Source organism: Ictidomys tridecemlineatus, chromosome 6, assembly GCF_052094955.1.
Source record: "Ictidomys tridecemlineatus isolate mIctTri1 chromosome 6, mIctTri1.hap1, whole genome shotgun sequence".
NCBI lineage: Eukaryota > Metazoa > Chordata > Mammalia > Rodentia > Sciuridae > Ictidomys > Ictidomys tridecemlineatus.
The window spans coordinates 169,377,420-169,392,865 of record NC_135482.1 but is presented as its reverse complement, the minus strand read 5'-3'; the positions used below and the strand labels follow the sequence as shown (position 1 = coordinate 169,392,865).

The window sequence follows — 15,446 nt, the reverse complement described above, 5'->3', positions numbered from 1 at the left end:
CTCCAGAGCCTTTCCCTCCCCGCGTGGCGAGGCCGCCCGCGCAGGGATCCCAGTTCGGTGCCTCTCCACGGTTCCCCTCAATGTCCCAGGCCCCATCGCAGCCGCCAGCGTTCCTTCCTCTTCCTGGGCCACAATCTTGGCGTTCCGGGATTGGCTTTACCCCGTACCAGCAGGAACCCGTCCAGGAAGATCTCTCGAGGGGACCTCGAGCACCACATGCGACCCTCAAAGCCCAAATCTCCTTTCCCGCCTCACTGGGCCACGGCGCCAGGAGCCAGGCAGGCGAAGCGCAGCCTTCGGTGCTCTAAGGCCCCAAATGACCGATGGCTCGCCGTCACCGAGGACTAGGAGGCCCCCGGGTCAAACCTGGGGCCACTCCGCCGCTCCTCGGCTGCTGTCTGGGAGGAAGTGTAGGTGTGTGAGCCGGGGAAAGGGAGCGAGCCGCGCCCTCGGGCCGGCGTGGGCAGGGCGCCGCGGCCTGCGCAGCCCCGAGGGCCCCGCGTCGCTCTCCCGAGCCAAGGTTCTCAGGAGCGGGCCGCGCAAAAGACGTTAGCGGGAGGAGTTAGCGGCTGTTGGGGGAACGGGTTGAGGGAAACAGTCCCTTCCAAAGCACGGCAATCGCGGGGTGGGGCGCCGTGCTCCCTCCCAGGCCGGGGGAGCTGGCCAGAAGGGGCGCGTGTGGCGACGGTGACCGCCTGCCGCAGCACGCCCGGGCAGGGCTGCGCAGGAAGAGCCAGGGGGCGGTCGCCCGTTGGCCCCGCTGGGGCTGAACGCCCAGGGGTCGTGGCGCGTCGGCCTGCAGCGCGTCAGGTGAGGAGGTCGCCATGGCGATGTGGCCCCAGGCGCGCAGGCCCGCTGCGGTTGGCATGGAAGCAGCCCCAGCGAGGCCCGGGGACGCCGCTGATTGGCCGATTCAACAGACGCGGGTGGGTTGAAAGTAATCTGCGCTGTGCGCCCCGCCGCCGCCGCAGGGAGCCCGGCGCCCCCGCTGGAATCTATTAACACCTCGGACCCTCCCTCCCGCCCGCCCCGCCCCCCTCAGGCGGCACCTCAGCCCCATCACGGTGTGCACTTGCTGCTTGTTGGAGACAGAAAGATAAAGCGCCAGGAGGAGCGGAGGTCCCGCTCTGGCTCCCAAGCAGGTTTTGACTTCTTCTGCTGGTGGGAGGAAGGCCGCGGGGCAGCAGCACCTTGCTTGTCACTTGGGAAGGGTACATAACTTTCTGGCAGTCAGGTATTCCTGGATCTTTTGTTTGAGGTCAGGGGAGATGAGCTTCGCGGCAGAGGAAGACTGAGGCTCTTGGGTGTAAACTCCCAATTTACATGGGGCTTAGTGTGCTGACGTGGAGGTTTGGCAGGATGTCTCGTTCCTACCAGCCCTCGGGTAGGTCTTGGATGAAATCCCGCAGAGATTCAAATCACTGTTTTGGTTCAGGGCAGCTTTGATCCCTAGTGCTGTCGCTCCTGGACCTTTCAAACCATAATAATTTGTTGGGAAGATCAGCAATTAATGGGGATTCCAAGACTTGGTACTCTGCCTCCTAGAGATTCACTGAATCCATGGAGCCTCAGCTAGGGAGGGTTGACTAACAGGCTTCTCTGTTTCTCCTGGTGACAGCAGTTTGTGGCGTCCAAGGCAATGCGTCGCAGCAGCTCCAAGAGTGGAGTCGTCCTGGCTGCAGTGGCTAGAGGTCCTGAAGCTTCTCAGATGCTCACCAGAGCCCAGCTTGGCCAAGATCCCCCACAAAGGACAGTGCTAGGGGTGCTAACCGAGAATGGGCAGTACAGGAAGACCTGTGGCCAGGTAATGACCAGAAGCACTGGGAAAGATGCTGTGGAGAATGACTCTTCTTTGATGGTAGTAGGTGCTTTTCTCTTGCAGTTGTACCTACTACTGTCCTAGAATATTACAGCCTTGGATCTGGACTACAAGGAAGTTGATTTCTTAAGACCATCTTAACCAGTTCTGTTTTCAGCCAGAAATAGTGATTATTACTTTTGTTATTTTTCCAACATTAAGGAAATAAGTTTGGGAACTGTTTGTATTAAATATATGTAAAGTGATTCAGGGGCTAGGCTGAAAGGAAATGTGATTTGGAGCTGGAATTCCTTGGTCAGAGTTATGTTCAAGGTAGTGCCTAAAGCAATACTGGGCAACCTTTGCTGTGTTCATTTGGGATAATGTGAGAACTGGGATTGGATCAAGCTACTTCAGATTATACTAGGTTACTTCAAAAAGGTTACTTTGAGAGCAGATATCTTCCTGCTGACAAAGAGCAGTTGGGCAAAAAGATAATGGACCCTCAGATATTATTTGTATGTGCTAAACTTATCACAGTTACCTTCCTTTGAAGATTAAAAATAAATCCAGACACTTAAATGAGAAGGCAGGGTTTGGATCCTTAGGAATGAATTATTTAGATAAAAAAAAATCTTCCCTCTCTGCTATTAGATTACTCTTCATAAAAATGCCTTAAACCTGTATTGTACATGTAAGTGCTTGATGGTCACAATAGTCCAGTGAAGTAAGGTATTCTTTCTGTTTTATAGATGAGAAAGTGTGAGGTTAATATCCCCAAAAATGTTGTGGTAGAGACTAGATTAAAAGCTTTCCATCTGTTGCATCTTTAAATTATCTACCTTTTGATGGTTTGGTTCGTGTGGAAAAAATATTCAAAGTAATCTGTTCAAAGCTTTGGAGAAAATTAAGTGAAAGTGGTTTTAATAAACTTAATTTTCTTAGCAATATTTATTTTTTACAGTCTTAAGACCTGGTGCTTGTGAATTGGCAGTTGTGCCTATGCTAAGTGGTCTCATTTTAAATTCAAAATCAGTAATCTCTCACCTGGTCCCACCTCTACATTTCCTTGCTCCATCCTCTACAACCTTCTTAGAAACCTATTCCCTATCCCCTTTCTCCCTTTAATCCTCCATAACTCCTATTCATCTTTACTCTCAGGTGATGACTTTATATCCTATTTTCCTGAAAATGTAGAAACAACCATTGTTTCCATGTGCCAGATACCTTGCCATTGCTATCCTGTTCTGTAACTAAAATGTTCCTTTTAGATAAGGTGACCTTTCCCACAAAATGTGTTCTTTTGCTTCTTCAAGGATCTCACTCCAGTAACTTTTATTCTTTTATCAGTTTTCTCTTTTTTACTGAGTCAATCCCATAAGCATATAAAAAATTATATTTTTTCATCAAAATCTTTCAACTACACATCTCTTTGCAGCTACTGTCCTGTTTATTGCAAGATTTATTGAGTATTTGTCTATCCTAATAGCACATAAGTTCAATCAGAGAGGATGTCATGTTCTCTGCTGTATTCCTAGTACTTGGAACAGTACATATGCCCGAATATCATATAGGTTTTTATTGAATAAATTCTGTCTATAGTTCTTTTGATTCAATTCTTAATTCTTTCCTTACTTGACTGATCAGTAGCATTTTACATGGTTGACCAGTCTTAATAATTTATTAATAATTTCTTCTTACTCGAGAGCACTACCCTCTCCAAGGGATCTACCTTGCTCATTTGCCACTCCCTCAGTATCCTGATTCTTTATTTCTTTAATCTCTAAAAGTCACAGTGCCCCAGGGCTTAGCTTTGGTCACAGTCTGGCCTCACTCCCTCAGTAATCTCTTCAGGTGTTAAAATAAATACTATTAAAAACCATCTGTCTGGGGGCTGGGGATGTGGCTCAAGCGGTAGTGCGCTCGCCTGGCATGCGTGCGACCCGGGTTTGATCCTCAGCCCCACATACCAACAAAGATGTTGTGTCTGCCGAGAACTAAAAAATAAATATTAAAAAAAAATTCTCTCTCTCTCACTCACTCTCTCACTCTCTCTCCTCTCTCACTCTCTCTTTAAAAAAAAAACCATCTGTCTGTTGATGATTCATATTTTTATCTCTGGCCTACCCCCCTGAGCTATATTGTAGGAGCATATACCCAGCATTCCACTTAATATCTTCACTTGAATCATGTGATAAGCATCTCATACTTGGGCAAAACCAAACACCAACCCTTTTCCCTACCTCCGACTTGCTCTTCCCAAAGTCTTGCTCATCTCAGGAAAAGAAATAGCCATTCTTCCTTTGACCAACCCTAAAACATTTTTTCATCCCTGACCCTTCTTTTTCTCCTACCTTCCATTTAATCTACTTTGAAAGTATTGTTGGTTCTACTTTTAAAAAAAATGTCTAGAGCCTCTTTCCCTCTCATCCTTTTCTATCCTGCTTTAAACCTCTGTTGTGTCTCATCTGGATTTGTCAGTTTTATAACTGGTTCTGTTATTCTGGTTTTGCTTCCTGCACCTAAAATGATCCTTTTATAAAGATAAGTCAGGCCAGGCATGGTGGCGCACACCTGAAATCTCAGAGGCTTGGGAGGCTGAGGCAGGAGGATTGTGAGTTCAAAACCAGTCTCAGCAACTTAGGCATCAAGCAACTCAGCAAGACCCTGTCTCTAAATAAAATGTGAAAAAAGGGATGGGGATGTGGCTCAGCGGTTAAGTGCTCCTGGGTTCAATCCCTGGTAACCACTCCCCCACACCAAAAACAAACAAACATAAGTTAGATCACAGTCTTCCTCTGCCCAAAATCTTTCTGTGGCTCCCCTCTGCATGAATGTCAATCATTCTTAAATGGCCTATGGTAAGGCCTCCTTGAGCTGACCTCTATTTTCTTCCTGACCTCATGTCCTACACTCTTCTCCTTCTTACTCTGCTCTGTCTATTCCTACTTTTTTCTTTTGTTGTTTGTCTTTCCACCACCGCCTCTGGGCTGAACATTTTGTTCACTCTTGAATTTTGGGCACCTAGAGCAGTGTCTGGAGCATAGTAGATTCTTAGTAAATATTTGTTTAATGAATATATACCCCAACCTAGATATCTCTATTTATGTAGGAAAAGTTAAACTTGATAGTGACTTGGAGTCATAGTTATCTGATTATTGTAACTTCTGATTGTGGTCCTTTATAGTCCCTGTGATTTTTATTCCAAAACTACCATAAAGATAAGATTATTTTCTTTTTTTTTAAGAGAGAGTGAGAGAGGAGGGGGAGAGAGAGAGAGAGAGAGAGAGAGAGAGAGAGAGAGAGAGAGAGAATTTTTTAATATTTATTTTTTAGTTCTCGGCAGACACAACATCTTTGTTGGTATGTGGTGCTGAGGATCGAACCCGGGCCACACGCATGCCAGGCGAGCGCGCTACCGCTTGAGCCACATCCCCAGCCCAAGATTATTTTCTTATTAGTCATAAGCCATATATATATAATAAGTAGAAAGAAAAGTTATATAACCACATACTAACTTGGAATTAGCCTTTAATAGCATAGATTAAGTATAAGCAAAATGTTAATATAGTAGATAGAGCTAACATTTGCATAAATATAACTCAGGCTTACTTGCCCTAACTCATATGATTTCACACCATCTAACATGACTTCCTTTAAGATGCAACAGCATTTGATGTGCTATGCTTGTTCACTGTGGTGGTACCACAGTTGTTTGCACTGTTAATGTTAAAGAAAAGGGAGAAGTTATTTGAAAAATTTCACCAAGCATGATTGTATTATAGATACAAAAAGGTTTTATAGCTTATGAGAGAAGTTAGTAGTATGAGTTTCCAAAATCATGTTTCTAATAACTAAGAATGAAACTGGGAACTTCATAGGTGGCTGCAACTAAATATTAAATATTTCGGGAGGGGGCTCTAGGAACTCTGTGACCATATGTTAAGAACGATGCTGAGTATTTTAATGTCTTGTGATGCTGTAAACATAAAGCCAACTTGCAGTTTTCCTCCTGCAAGTTGTACCTATTTCATTTTGGAGAAGAGATATAGATTTTATTCTTTCTATAATCTTGAGTTCCCTTTGATACATATGTAAAGAAAATAGCAAATTTTAGATAGCTCTTTCTGTATATCAGACATAGACTAATATAACTTTTTGAACTTTATTTTCTGTAATTAAATTAATAACATTTCAATTTAGGATTCAATCTTACCTATTCAAGCTGCTAGGTTCACATTTCCTAGTTGATCTTTGTGGGGTAGTCTCTAACAAGAAATTAACTCTTTAGGAGATCACAGCAATCAGGTGTTTTTCTGGATCAGAAAATGTCTTCCCTCCAGCTGGAAAGAAAATGCTCTCTGATTGTGGGGTCCTGGAGCCAGCCAAGCATGGATTTGATATCTACATGGACGAGCCTGAGCAGGGGGACAGAGACAGCTGCTCAGGAAGAGAGGGGATGGCATTTGAGGATGTGTATGAAGTAGATACCAGCACACTCAAGTCAGACCTTCACTTCCTGCTGGATTTTAATACAGGTAATCTGACTCATCTATAGCTGATGGTGCTCTGTATTCTCAATTGTCTGCAGTGTTCCAGTAGCAAGTATCTAGAAAGAGAAAAACATGACATAATGGCTAGTTTTCACAACTGCCTGTGGAGGGTGAGTAGAGGTAAGGAGTTTTTCAATTAAATGACTTATCTGACAATGTTGAACCTCTGCAGTTTCCCCTATGCTGGTAGATTCATCTCTCCATTTCCAGTCTGAAGAAGCGTCAGATTTGGGCACAGATGTGATAAATGTGACCGAATATGCTGAAGAAATTCATCAGTACCTTAGAGAAGCTGAAGTGAGTTTTCCTAACCTCTCCAGGATCCCAAACTCCTAATATTAAGCTACAAGTTCTTGACCATACCACTAGAGAATGGCACTATCATGGTATCCAAATATAAGAAATCTATGAAAAATAATGCAGGTCAAATATCTCTAGTCTGACATTTCAAAATTTAAAACTTTTTGAATGTTAATATGATGCCAGATGTGGAAAACTCCACACCATGAATCTTTGTTTTATGCACAAAATTATTAAAAGTATTATATAAAATTATCCTTGTCTGTGTGTATAAGTCATGAATTTTATGTTTAGGCTTGGGTCCCATCCCCAAGATGGCTAATAGTGTATATGTAAATATTAGAAAAAATCCCAAATCCAAGACCTCATGTCCCAAGCATTATGGAAAAGGAATACTCAACCTGTAATAGTGATGGTAAGTAGCAATTGTAGGCACAATTTCTATACGACTCAAAGGATTTATGTGTTAAGTATTTCACTCTTAGGAATAACCAGTATTGCTATTTCCTCCTCAAGTTGTTAACTCATTACATTATAGAACCAGAATTTCATAGTTTCTTCTTTATCATGATGAAAACATTTGTCTCTAAACTAGCATCCTCCTAACCTTTGCTCATGAGATTTTAAAATAAAATAGCCACTATACTGGAGAGTGATCTTTCTGATATTACAACTTTCTACATATCCAAATTATTTTCCCAAACAGATAAGATACAGACCCAAAGCACACTACATGAGGAAACAGCCAGACATCACAGAAAGCATGCGTACAATTCTGGTGGATTGGCTGGTGGAGGTTGGCGAAGAATATAAGCTTCGATCAGAAACTCTGTACCTGGCTGTCAACTTCCTGGACAGGTTTCTTTCCTGCATGTCTGTTCTGAGAGGGAAATTGCAGCTTGTAGGGACAGCAGCTATTTTTCTGGCTTCGTAAGTAATTCTTTGAGCTTGAATAATGTAAAACTACCTCCTGTCAAAACACTTGACTTTTTTTTCACATTTATTAAAGAAATGCAATGCTTGATAATTAGAACTATTTGTGTCTCTTTTGATAAAAGATCATTATCTTTTCAGGATTTACCAAGAAACTGAATCTCACCCACATGTTCACTCTTCAATTCAGATGTTTAAGATTTATTACAATAAGTTCAATGTCGTGACTAAAGGAGCCATCAGCTCAAATGCAGAAATTTGTTTTGCAGAACAGTCTTTTGGCTATATTCTAATACAAGTAAAAGTCCTATTTAAAGAGATTTTTATTTCATAAAAACTGTCTTCATGATATAGCAAATAACTCACAATAATAGTTTATTTATTTGGTTATAGTTTATAAATAATTTTAGTTGGTTCCTGTTCCTTCAGTGACTCAGTAATATCTCATTGTGTGAGAAAAAAGAGTTGGGTTATATCTGAGCTGTCATGATGTACCTGTTACTGCATGATGGTTTCTATTTTTCTGGTTTTAAATAGTCTAGTTATTAATATGTAAACACTTGCCAATATTTCCTAAAGAAAGTAGAAACAAAAGCAGAAGGTAAGAAATGAAAATAGTGAAACATCATTCTCCTTCTCTTGACTATTCAGCATCAATTGCTAATTCAGCAGACAAAGTTAAACATGATGTTTTTAAAAATCAAAGGTCTATGAATTTTTTTCTCTCTTTTCCACAAAACAATTTGAAGTCTATAGAATTGATAGGAATTCACTTGTGCTGTCTGTCATTCAGAATTTTTCAGTGTATCTGAGACCAAAACCTAAACTCTCAGTTGGACATGGTGTCTCTTTCTACTGCTAGCAGTAAGTACAACATGTTCTCATAATACTCATGTTCATGATCTGGAAACAAGCTCTTAATATTTTCATAGCCCTGTGAAATTCAGTGATATTGAAGTGGATAAAGAGGGAATAAAGAACTCTGCAGGTCTCTATTGAAAAACATGGCCTGTGGTAACATAGGAAGTAAAGTATGGGTGCCAAACTACTCCTAAAAATTCTCTACCTTTCCCAGGAAATATGAAGAGATATATCCACCTGAAGTAGATGAGTTTGTCTATATAACTGATGACACATACACAAAACGGCAACTATTAAGGATGGAACACCTGCTCCTGAAAGTCCTAGCTTTTGATCTGACAGTTCCAACCACCAACCAATTTCTCCTTCAGTACTTAAGGCGTCAAGGAGTGTGTGTCAGAACTGAGAACCTGGCCAAGGTATGCCATGTGATTTCCAGGAACTTCTGGTACCAAAGAGGGTAAAAAGCAGCCTTTCCCAGTCATCCTTCAGTTCTGCATTCCTTTGCAGTTTTTTTCCCCCCTAGTCTTGGGCCCAGTACACCTTTTTAGCAATGAAAGACAGCTGATTTTAAGAACACAAAATCTGGTTACAGGACATTACTATTGACTACAGTTGGCAGGCACAGGTTGTCAAATCAGTCAACCATCAAAGGAATTTAAACTTGGAAACTCTTTCCTTGGTGTGTATATAGAGTCACATGCAAGCAGCACTTCTTAGTTTGGGAACTAAGATGTAGTTTAATTTTGTTCTAATATCATCCTAACCTATTAACTAATGAAGTGTTGTTTGGTTATTTAATGTTATAGAAACTTAGTTGAAAGTACTATAGTATTAGTCTAATCAACTTGCTTTCTAGTCACTCCAGACTATGATATCTAGTACATTTATGCCATACAGGGAGTAATAAGGATGTCCATATACATTTCTTAAGTATATTTATTCTGACATGATATGTTCCCATCAGTACTGTTCTAGACTCAGAACCATATTCATTTGCCTAGTAAATTAATAGCTATAATATTGTCATATCTTTGCCTTTGACTGAAGGCTCTGTTCCCATTCCAGGTGCCAGAGCAATACAACTTTATCTGACCAGCATAAACCTGCACTACTAGTGTAAGACGAGAAAAGTAACCTATCATATGTACTTTGTGGATAGGCCAAATACTAGGGTATTGAAATTCTGTTAAAACATAAATATTATTCTGGTTAAGGACAGTCATACCAATTATTGACCCAGTGATTCATTTTAACTATGTCTGTACTAGTCACTGGATACTGTCTGAACAAAGAGAAAACACAATTTATTACTATGACTTTTCTAGGTTTACTTATGACTTCAGTCAATTAGATCTTGTCAAATTTCTAACTCCAATGAGGTTTTTTCTCTTGTGCTTAGTATGTAGCAGAACTGAGTCTACTTGAAGCTGATCCATTCTTGAAATATCTTCCTTCATTGATAGCTGCTGCAGCTTACTGCCTGGCAAACTATATTGTGAACAGGCACTTCTGGGTAAGTTTCTTCTTCTTTCTAGATGAAATTCAAGACCTGTCTAAAATCTGTTCAGTAGTTTTTAAGGCTTACAGGCTTCCCTTTTAGAAGGGCAAGTTTGTTTAATAAGGAACTGGATGTCTTTACAGTAGACTGCAACTTGCTGCTGAATCTTGCAGGTCAGCTAGTCATCATGGCTTTGACTCAGTGGCTTTATTCTGTGTCCAGCAGAGGTTGCAAGAAGTTCAGGCGATCATGTTGCAGGCCCATTCAACAGAAGCGGGCCTGAAAATCTGGGTGCCCACTGCTAATGACTTGAGATGCAGTCATTGGCTGCTTCAAGCAAAAGTTGTTGACTTTTATCATATGTGGAAAAAAAAAAAAACATCAGTCCAATGAGGATAGCTAGAAATTGCAGTAGGCTTTTGAGAAAACAGAACATTGGTGTTGCCTCTTTCCTGAGGAGGTGGTATCATCAAAAACAGGTCCCTAGGTTTTGTTCTGAAAGCTCACTGTTATACTAAAAAAAAAAAAAAAAGGGATATTTCCCTTTATTTTCTGGAATACTTAGTTTTTATGCTGCATTTAGACTAAGAAGCTTTCATTTTCTATATAAATAAGGAGGTCACAAAAGTAGGACTCTTTAAGGGACTAGTAAAAACCATGTTCATGAGGGTACAGGGAAAGTGATCTGCCCTAAATTGAGAATTATGATATGAAATATGAGCAAACTTAGAAATTTAGAACTCTGCTGTATTTTAAGTATTTCATATCTAATGTCTCTGAAGAAGGTGGACATGTTTTCTTTAAATTAATATGGACATTTACTTTTACTTTACAATTGGTTGTCTTCTGACTTCTACATCTTAAAAAGTTATGTGAAACAATTTTTTTTTCTTTTGTCTTGATTAGCCAGAAACCCTTGCTGCATTTACAGGCTACTCATTAAGTGAAATTGTGCCTTGCCTGAGTGAGCTACACAAAGCATGCCTTGACATACCCCATCGACCTCAGCAAGCAATTAGGGAGAAGTATAAGGCTTCAAAGTAAGTTACTGACATTTTCTTATCTTGGCTCTGTTCAAAGCTTAATGGGTAATAGTTGTATCAGAATTAGAAGTGGAATAAATTATATATCTGGTGTTAGGTTGGTAAAGTAAGAATACATGTAAAATCAAGAAAATGAATTTGGAGAGACCTAGATTGATAATTGTCAGATTGTAGTAATTATAGTCACTCAGCTTCCTTCCTATCTGCTGTGATGACTTAGAGAGTTTTCTGTAGTGCCAGGGTCCTGCACCAGCAGGGTCCAAGGGGTCCTAAAGGATGAGAGGCATCAGCACAAGGGATGAGACAAGGAGTCGTTCCATTGGAGCAATCTCCAGAGAGAGAGAGAGAGAGAGAGAGAGCGAGCGAGTGCTGTTACGGCTTTCTCTCTGTCTCCTTTTATTCTATTTTTTCTCATCATTATGGGTCCAGAATCATTAATAAAATACGTCATCAATTTACAATTTCCAGATTTTCCCAGGATGTGACATTTCCTTAATTAACAGATGCCAAACTACGTAACCAGACTCTATGTCTCCTAACCTGTCATTAACCTTTAAGTATAAAGCACACCTGTACTTTAAGATCCCATCTAAAAGTTCCCTTATAACAATCTTATAATATATTCTAAAAGCATCTAAAATGCCTACATTTATTCTCATAAAACTGATTAAGCTACTTTCTCAGAGAGTTTCTTTGTTTCTTAGTTAAAGTATAGCAGTTCTTAAATCTTTGTAATCTTTAACTAAAGGGCAGGCTCTGTATGTCAATCCCTCTGCAGTTAACATTAACTATGCTTATCATAAATCCCTATGTAAAGTTAAAAGAGGGTCTATTAGAAGGAAAATATATTTTAACTAACTTTTTCTCCCCTGGATGAATACCATATCCTACCCTTAATTAAATAGGCTACATATGGTGGGCTATGTGCAATGGACATGATAACTGTCTACGCAGGTTTGAAAGACTGAAGATATGAACTTGGATTCTTAGTTGATATAATCAATTGTGATGCCTAGTGTTCCTGTAACATTTCCCAGAATGACTGTTGATATTTTTCTGTTTTGTCCTATATGTCCCGAGAGATAGTAAAGCAGCCTTTAAGTCATGAACCACCTGTTATATTCTTGGCCATCTAGAATTTAAAGTTTACTCATGCCTTCTGTTAGGCTGAATATAAAATAAAAAGTCCCAATTATATAAAAAAGGGTCTCATGATTTTGGTTTCCCACAAGTGTCCTCACTGTGACCTTGTCAAGACAGTGGGAAGTGGAATGCCTTCACCACTGTAGCCTAACTGAGATTATATAAAATGAATGTCTGTGTTTTGTGCTAACCTTGCTGTGGGTTTCATTTCAGGTACCTGCATGTGTCCCTCATGGAACCACCTGCAGTTCTTCCTCTGCAATAAGTGCCAGAACTGGAGCACTTCCAGAACCCAACCACCATATCAACAGGATTGCTCTTAGTTTCCATAAGTTTCTTAAAGTTTGGCCAACTAATGTCAATATAAATGACTTTAAAAATATGTAAATGTATTAGGTTCTATTAGACTTTAGTAGTTATAATTTAGTCTAGCATTTTTGAAGAATAAACTACTTACTTTATGACCATGTGTTAGGCTTATTACTAGTTAGCATGGCTGACAGACTTGCCTGGAATTTTAGTTGATAATATTACAAATGTCATCACTATTTCAAGCATTCTCCTAAATTGGTTTTATAAATGAGGCATGCTATTCAGATTCAGTGTTGAGGCATGCAGGGATATTCATGCTTGGTAAATGGCTTGTTGTTTCCTATTTCTTTACTCTCCCCAAGTATCTCTGTAGATTGACAAAGAAGGGAAAGGCTAGCTCAGGCAAAATGGTGAAGAGACACCAACAAGCACTTCTACTCCTGCTTCTTCCATAGTTTAAATCAGTGGGCTGAGGCCTAAATGTGTTCAAATATATTTGGTGGTGACTTACATTTCATTCTAATCCAGGAATGGTATGCTCATTTGTAAAAGGATGCCATCATGTCTGTATTCAGGTTGGATTTAGGAACTCTTCATCATGTTTTTTTAGTTTTAGAAGATGTCTTCTGGGGTAGAAAGAGCAAACTTCATCATGAGACTTGAGACTAATGAATCCAACCCCCTTTACATATGTCCTTTGAGAGATACCCACCCTAAGCTTTGCTGTTGCTTAAATTATTCATAATTCTGTATTTTACTTTCTTACACATTCATATTTGGCACTTTTCAACAGCACTATGTAGGATACAAGATAGAAAAAATTGAAAGCAAAACATTTGTTTTGACTTTTATTTTAAAGATTGAAAGGAAAAATGAGAGTAGATTTGTTCTTAAATGTGAATTATGCTTATTGAGTATTAAATGTGTGCTTTGTGTTTGTGTTTTTGTTAAGCACAAAATTGGTGGTTCTGGGCTAGTAGGTCTTAATGGCTCACGAACCTTCTGTGCTGTGTGCTTGTCCTCTGGGGAGAGGCCTCTGTTTGTGGACCTGCCCCCAGGCTCAGTCTGAATGACTCTGGAGGCGAAAAGAAGGAAATATGTTTTCTGGATTCCCTTCACATAGGAAAGATTAGATTTGGGTATATTTTGGAAAAATGAGAGTAGATGAAATTCACTCCATGTTTTACACTTTTTTCAAGCTCTAATGGAATTATGAATATAAAAATATAGACATATTTTACATATTTTGTGAATAATTTTTTTATATTTGAAAGTACTCCCACACTCTTAAAAGGTTTTAGCATTGCTCCCTCCTTTTCCCCTGCAGATAAACATTCTCAAGTTGTCTCCATTTGAAGAAATCAACATTTTCTTAAGTATTTTTATATTTATAACATATGTGTCATAAGGGAACATAGGTCCTATATCAATATTGAATTCTCTATGTTTATGTTATATAATGAACAATTGGCAATGTCACCTGGTTTATGTCTGAGTGATATAAACTGCATATATATGCTGAACTTTCCAGCAGTCCTGCAAATGACAGTGCAATCCCTTCTCAGTGGGGCAGGTGGCTGATTTTGGTCACAGAAGTGCTGTATTTGCCCCTTTCAAGCCTTAAAGATTTGAGCAACTCAGCCGGGGAAGCTTCCTGTCATTCTCTGTTTATGTTGGCTGATCACTTACTTTCCTATGATATGTGTGTCTATCTCAGGCTGGAACCTGACACAATAACAAGAACATTTGGACCCAGTTTAGAACCAGACACAGTAATATTTTCTTTTTTTTTTTTACTAGTAAGATTATGATTTTAGAATGCTTTACTTAAGCTAGAAGGGACTTTGTAGAAATAGATCATCCATTAAAAATCACTTTGCAGAGGATGTTTTTGTTTCCAAATCTGGATCCAAAATATACCATGAAACCACACTATAGGACTTAGAGGTCTGCACACATACCTTACGTTACTTGCTATTGGCAATTTGCACATACCCTATTCCCACACCCCCAACACAAATACCCACTGACTGCAAAGAACTAGACCTCAGCTTTGACCTTTTTTATTATTTTATTGCCTCCCTGAAATACATTATTTGAAAACAGAAATATAACTTTCCCCTGTGTATCTCTTGCCAAATTTGAAAGTGAATATCAGCCATCTGCATGCCCATCCTTTGATTTGTTCTTCTTTCCTAAATTTTGTGTTGATGAAGTCCATTCACTGTTTTTATGAATATGTGTCTATAAACAATGCTTATTTTTAACGTTTAATGGTCATTGATAGTCTCTTGTACCCTTCTGTGTTACATATCTGAAGTAGCATTGTTTTTTGAGATTATCCATAGGGAATAAGTAGAATCTTAGTTACTTCTACTATTATAAAATATCATAAGAATATGGTTTATCTGTTCTCTTAATTTTCACCCATCTCTCCCTTTCCGGCCACACCCACTTCTTGCCACCCAGGAAACTGGTCTGGGCAGGGCTCTGGGTTGGGAGTACTGTATCTGTCTATCTTTGGATGCTCTTTTGCTTGTGGCTTTAGACAAACCCAGCCCTTTCTGAGGAACTCAGACATGACCATGAACCAATGGGCTCTTAGTGAAGTGTTCCTCAAGAAAAGATGATAGGGGCAGCATTTGATGACCCTTTGTTGAGAGCTAAAGCCCAAGATGGGATGGATATAAGCAATGTGTTCTGTTTCTGTTTTCCTTATAATCTTTCACCATCAGAGTTAAAACTACTACATACATTTTAGTCTAAAACTTTGAAATGGAAGTATATACTATTTGGCTGAGAGAGCCCTGGCCCATGCTACTGCCAAGTTTTCTGCTCCATGTGTCAGGGCTGTGGGGATAGGTACCTGGGGCAGGGGAGGAGCTCCTCAGGGTGCACGGTTGTGATTCCATGTAGCATCCTGGCACCAAGGCAAGACCCAGTGTGCAAGACCCAAAGTCTCTGATGGTTTTTCACTGCAGATGAGACATCCCTCCCTTTAG

General features: G+C 40.0%; 1 protein-coding gene across 3 annotated transcripts; it reads left to right on the top strand.

Annotated features, from left to right (window-relative positions):
• Nucleotides 1-658: 658 nt before the first annotated feature.
• Nucleotides 659-13,688, top strand: Ccna1 (cyclin A1). 3 transcript variants are annotated; one of them, XM_040281596.2, is made up of 9 exons: nt 659-810; nt 1,619-1,804; nt 6,090-6,336; nt 6,524-6,648; nt 7,358-7,581; nt 8,660-8,864; nt 9,848-9,961; nt 10,853-10,986; nt 12,346-13,688. In XM_040281596.2, exons 2-9 carry the CDS (start codon nt 1,640-1,642, stop codon nt 12,395-12,397), a joined length of 1,266 nt encoding a protein of 421 aa, XP_040137530.1. In that variant the 5' UTR covers nt 659-810; nt 1,619-1,639; the 3' UTR covers nt 12,398-13,688. The 3 variants fall into 3 exon arrangements, with proteins under 3 accessions (XP_040137530.1, XP_040137528.1, XP_040137527.1); XM_040281594.2 differs by having other exon boundaries at nt 700-810; nt 1,622-1,804; XM_040281593.2 differs by lacking the exon at nt 659-810 and adding an exon at nt 921-1,142.
• Nucleotides 13,689-15,446: the final 1,758 nt, after the last annotated feature.